This window comes from Chroicocephalus ridibundus, chromosome 2 (genome assembly GCF_963924245.1).
Source record: "Chroicocephalus ridibundus chromosome 2, bChrRid1.1, whole genome shotgun sequence".
NCBI lineage: Eukaryota > Metazoa > Chordata > Aves > Charadriiformes > Laridae > Chroicocephalus > Chroicocephalus ridibundus.
Genome location: NC_086285.1, coordinates 33,266,427 through 33,272,426, shown reverse-complemented (window position 1 = coordinate 33,272,426; position 6,000 = coordinate 33,266,427). Strand labels below are relative to the sequence as shown.

General features: G+C 35.4%; 1 protein-coding gene across 1 annotated transcript in view; it reads right to left on the bottom strand.

Moving 5' to 3' along the window:
- Positions 1-2,149: 2,149 nt before the first annotated feature.
- AHR (aryl hydrocarbon receptor) overlaps positions 2,150-6,000 on the bottom strand; it is a 67,682-nt gene continuing 63,831 nt past the window's right edge. The window contains exon 11 of the mRNA XM_063324953.1: positions 2,150-5,248. Within this exon, the coding sequence (XP_063181023.1) occupies positions 5,093-5,248 (156 nt within the window). The 3' untranslated portion in view covers positions 2,150-5,092. The remainder of the gene's footprint in view (positions 5,249-6,000) is intronic.

Sequence of the window (6,000 nt, the reverse complement as noted above, 5' to 3'; positions counted from 1 at the left end):
AACAGATGCCCACTATTCCATGTTGAGGGAAGTCTTTGTGTCCATAGTCAGTAAAAAGGGGGAAAATTGATAATTTTTTTTTCTCATTTCCTTTGTCATTCTGTAAATACAGGAGGGATTGTAACATTGAATATTATTATGCAGTATGAAGGATTGCAATTAGTCCCAACATCCCTCTGGCTTCATCTTCTGTATTTATGATTTTTTTTTTTTTTAATAATGAAACTCCTCAAATTTATTTGTATGGATTTTAGATATCCACACAGTGATGATCACACACAACCTTCAAAACAGTATATAAAAAAAAAAATCTGTTGAAGTTATTACTTTCTGAATATTGCTTATACTTTTATTTGCAGCCAGGCTGGATTCAAGAGAAGATAAGATCCTGTTGGCTTCAGCATAAATTATAAAAGCCACAGTAACTCTAACGTTGAGAGCTTCTCCCTTTCTCAACGACTGGCTACTTTGAAAATTAAATTGTATATAGATTTGTTTAATGCTAATAACATTCCCTGCTGGAAACTTGACTAGAAAGGTTAGGTATAAAAGAAGAAACCTCATTATCCCACAGACTCATCACATCTTCAATTTCCCATCTTTGGTGGAATCACTGAAAATCTTGCACTTAGCTGCTGATGCCTTACAATTATGGTCCTTCTCTACTTGTCAGAAGGATCAGCTTCAAGAGGTGAGAGGACTTATAAAAATGTAGGTTCACCACAAAAATCAATGCACTCAAATTTGCCTGAGAAAGAATGGATGTTTTTTTGACGAGCTGTCTCAGAGTCCCTGGTAAGCAATCAGAGTAAATATTGCTCGCTGGAGGTAACAGAAATGAAAGGGGGAACAGCGACAGTGGCCCATGCTGGAAATCATTAAATGTTCAGATTATGCAGAGTATACACAAAGGGTGGAATTTCATTACTAGTTTTAGATGCCAACTTGTATTCTGGCTGCCTGAAGCTGGTTTGATCTAGTGTTACTTATTCAGCACTAGAAGTGACAGCCTGCAGGGAAGGATGCCTGGGCAGAGAGGGAAGAGGGCAGGAAGATAAGTTGTCAACTTAATCAATGGACAGAATCGAAATACTAAAAGTAGAATCAGCCTCTTATTCTAGATAGTAACTTTAACCTAAATTAATAAGCCAGTTCTCAGGTGAACAAAATCACCTGAGAATAAAACAGCTCTCCAGTTTAAGTGTGTGAGTGGGAAATGTGGTTCCTCACTAGGAAAGCGCATCTCCAAAAGAGCTATTTGGGAAAGCCTCCCTCTGCCAGAGCCTTGAGTAAGATGACGACTTCCATCAACAAACTGCCCGAGCTCACGATGCAGTGGCTTACTGCAGGTTAGGTATCACCATGGTTAACTTTCATGTTAAATTAGAAATAGAAGTGAAATTCCATACGTCACAAAGAAAATGGCTTAGTCCAGGAGAAAGTATCTCCCTCCTTCAAACAAAACTGCATAGTGAGGTCTTACACTTCAGGAAACAGGTTGATACGTGGCCTGAAGGTATCCTTTTAACAAATGTGACAGAGTACAAAAAAGGATGGCCCGTGTTGCTTATATTATTGCCTGATTATTTCCAGATGTTACTTAATAGATTTGCAGCCTTGTTGAATTACTTTTGTAACTTAGCTTATCTTTTTGTGGTATGCAAGAAGAGTAAACAAGAGGACCTACATACAGAGCTCACAGCCTAGTACTGATTCTGGATAAGACATGTGTCTTAATACATTACAAGAGAATAGCGTAGTTGAAGCCAATTACAGTCTCGCCCATCACGTCACTAAACCAAAGAACTATTCTAAGTTTGGTAAACTGCATAGGGGATTACGGTGCAACATTTGGTTCAGCATTACAACTGATTTTAAAAGATCACCATGCAAAGCCAATACAGCGCATGGAAAACAGTAATATCAGTAATTACAAATAAACTAAAAGAATTGTTTTCTTAACTTAAATCCACCATTTGTGAAATGGCAATAAACAGTAGATGGGATACCAATGGCCATCTACAAATCTGAAAAGAAAATATGCTTATTTTTAGCAGAATCTATGCAGAAATCTATTCCTGCCTCGGTACTGTTCAACTGTGAATTTACTGTCACTAAGCAATGAATATAGGAGCCTTTCAACTGCTAATTGTGGCTTACTATTTACAAAGTTTATTTATAAACTCATTTTCATGCAAGTATAAAATACTAATTCCGTAGACAAATACACATTTGTTCACCACTCTAAATTATATACATTGCATTTGCATCTAATACTCAGAGAAGTGCAAAGTCCACAGTGACGTAAATAACAATAGTTCTGTAAACTATTAGATGAACTCTCAAAAGATATTAGGAACTGCATGATACTGTCTTTTTGAATACTGCTGACATCAAACTGTTTTGCAGTAAAAGAACATACATTTCAGCTACATTCAAGTGATTATTTTATTACCATATATTACGTCTTACAAACTTTACTGGAGATGAGCGAGAGCGCTACAAAACCATACCTTAATGCAAGAAGTGTACTGCATGGTATGTGCAGGCATAGCAAAGGAGAGAGAAGAACTGGAAAGAAAAACAAGCTAAGAAAACTTGTACAAAAATGGATAGTAATACTGACGAACACTGGGTTATAATCTTACTTATAACAGACCTGAAGGGCTAACAGAGATTGAATTTAGAAACATCTGTGCACTGTAGGTACAGTTTGGTGCAGATAAGAGTGCGCTAATACAGTCAATGTTGTACGCATAAGATAATGCACAAAATACGCTGATATGCATATAAACAACTAATTTGTTTACAGTAAGTAGGGCAGCACAGTTGTGGTACTGCATCCTTGGCACTTAGTGATAAGACGACGTGTATTTGGTTTAACTAAATTCATAAACAGGATATATACTGGTTTGTAAGATGTAAAACGTACATTATCCCTTTGAACCTTCCAGGTTTATAGCGTTTTTCTAATTTTCAAGTTCAGATGCAAACATGATACACTCGGCTAGATATGGAAGACATTTCAGATATTGGGTTAAAACAAGACCTTCGATAAAAAAATGACAGAATCGCAAATTAATTCACATGATATTAATTAAATCTGTTACTGCTGTCTTGTGCTGAAAACAAAATCTGAAATGTTAAAAAAAGAAAAGCAACCTTTATTTTCCTGAATACTAATCATTTCCTTAATGTCCCTTTCGTATATGGTAATTTCACGTTAAAGAACTGCTGAAGTTACTCATCTGAAAAGTTGTAAATTAATTGGGAGTTTGGCCTAGCATATTATATCACACAGAATGGAAGAAAATACGCTCCTCTTCAAAGAAACCGTGTTTCGGCTATGAAAGGATTCCAATTTTAAGTGATTGTCCTTGTATTAAACAATATTAACAACCGTCTGGAGGGAGCCAATTTACTTTTGCCTGTTTTAAACAAACTGGCTAAACTGCCATTTTATATTATATATAACAAATGTAATAAAACTGTTCTTAACATATAATGATGTAACACTTTAAAATTAACTGGTTTAAAATATTTTACAAAGACATTTTATTATATATGAACTATACAACACACAAGAGTATGAAATACTTTGAACATATACACATTTGTGTATTTTTCACGTAGATTATTATTTTGCACCAAACATTGGTGTCTGCAATTCCAGCAATCCTCTCAGATAAAACCAAACGAAACCCCAAGATGTTTCAAGGATGTGGGTTTTTTTTTTCCTGAAAATAAAACCTATTGCAAGGAGAATGTCTCTAATGACTTTTTTCTTTTCCCAATTTCATATTCTGCACAAAGCTTTTCAAATGGGTCAACATACATAAAAAGAATAACCTCTCTGTACTTTCCAGTGCAATTTGCTAGGGATAAAGTTTAAACCAAAACTGACCCTTTCCCCACTACGAACATTGGAAACTGCAGTCAAAGTAAACGTCAATACCAATCGCTATTGAGACTCCTTTCCCCCTTATTTAAAACGCAATCCTTTTCAATATCCGTTTTAATGAAAGTATTTGCATAGAGCAGCCTTGTATTATTTCTAAAGAACATTATGAGCATTTTAACACAAGATAAGGCACATGTTTTTCAGCATTAATAATCTAAATCTAATCCTGAGGATCTGCTCCTCCCCCTCAGCAAAATCTGCTTTTTTAATATACCCTGTATTACCTGAAGAAAGCAGAAAAGCAGTAGAGAATAAACCAAAACTGAACTAAATTTAGCTGAACTAAATTCAGAACATTAATAACTCCTGATAATAACGTAACAAATCCACAGATAAAGAATTAAGTCAGTCTCTAAACAAATTATCTTTAGGGGGGAAAAAAAAGAAGATACAGCCAGTAGCAATGCAGACGTTAGATAAAATTCACATAATATGGATGACATTTATAGTGAGTTTTGCTAAAATAAGCTCCCATCAGAAACAAGGTAGCTAAACTGTGAGGCACTTAAGGTTAACAAGAAAAGGAGGAACGCAAGGGGTCTGTTTCATAGAAAACCTGAAGTTGCATATCATATCCTCGTATTAAGCCTTCTATTAAAGTGCTAGAAATGGAGACTTAAAACAAAAGGATTTAAATATAAAATAAGTGATCAAAGAGCTTAGTATGCATTAAAATTAAGTGCTTTTGATTCTCATGAATTTAGAGCTTTTTAACAGTTTTTAAAAAATAAAGTCTGGAAATAATCCACGTGTGAAATCATCTTCCTTGTGCCATTGATGCTACTTGTAAAGTGCCCAATTATTTTCCTAAACAACAAAACCATTTGCCTTATCTTATGTTGTAGAGCATGACATAGTCTGTAGTACATATGTAATCCATACTGCAACGACACAGTCAATCTGATGGAAAACAGCACGTGCATACTTTTAGTCAGAAGTTTTAATTCCACCTGCCACTTTAAAAAGCCGGGTCTTGGATTACATATCCACCAGTACATAGTGCAACCAACCTCATATTCTCAAAATGTAATTTAGCTGTTAAAGTCTGATGCTCAAAGATAAACTTAGCAAGCTTTTTCTCAGAGCAGCCTGACACCCAGACAAAATCACAGATGGAGCTCTAGATCTGAATCACATAAATCCACTAGATGCCAAATCTGAGAAGGATCTGGGTTCTGTCGGATGATGAAGAGGCTGAAGATGTGTGGCAGTCTGTGCATTACTGATCACATCTAACTGAGAGGGATATGCTTCATTTACATTTCCTCCATTGAAACCGTTTTGGAACTGGCAGGAAAAAAGACAATATAAATAGTTAGTATGGGAAACTGATTTATTTATAAGTTTTTAAAAATCTTCCTAAAGACACAGATTGGATGAAAACATCTTAAAATATAATGAATAGTTTTAAAACCTTTTTTTTTTTTTGATGATGAATGATGAGAAGTTTATTTCCATTAAACACAGCCTCTGAATCATCATGGTAACTTACCCGTGTTGAAGTCAATGGGAACCCTACTTCTGGCTAAATAAGGAAACCGCTATTATCTAAAGCGTAATATAGTTTCCATTTGTAGAAAGTACAGTCTGACTGCACACTGCTAATTTCCACATCCAGCTGTTACTTTTTTTGCAACCCATTTACATATTTTCATGTCTGCAATGGGATCCAGACTTTACAGCTCTTCCAGGAGTGCACGTGCACGTCCTATTCATAAGCTGAAGCGTACCGCGTTCAGTCCACAGGCTGAGCTGTCGGAGGGTAGGCTTTTTTGACAAACGGTCTTCGTATTGACAATGCCAAGTAAGAGCAATGAACGGCTTTCATCAGCCTTGACATAATTGTTCATAGGATTATTTTAATCATCTGATGTAATGCTTCCTGTCATCCTATGGAAAAGTCACTTTACCTACAAAATACTCCATTCAGTCATGCAAAGAAAATACAACAAAATATTTTAAACATTTCCATCATCTCTTCAGAAGTAGCTTATGTCATAAGTACTCATTCATTCAAGCTTTGTCCTTAAAAACATATA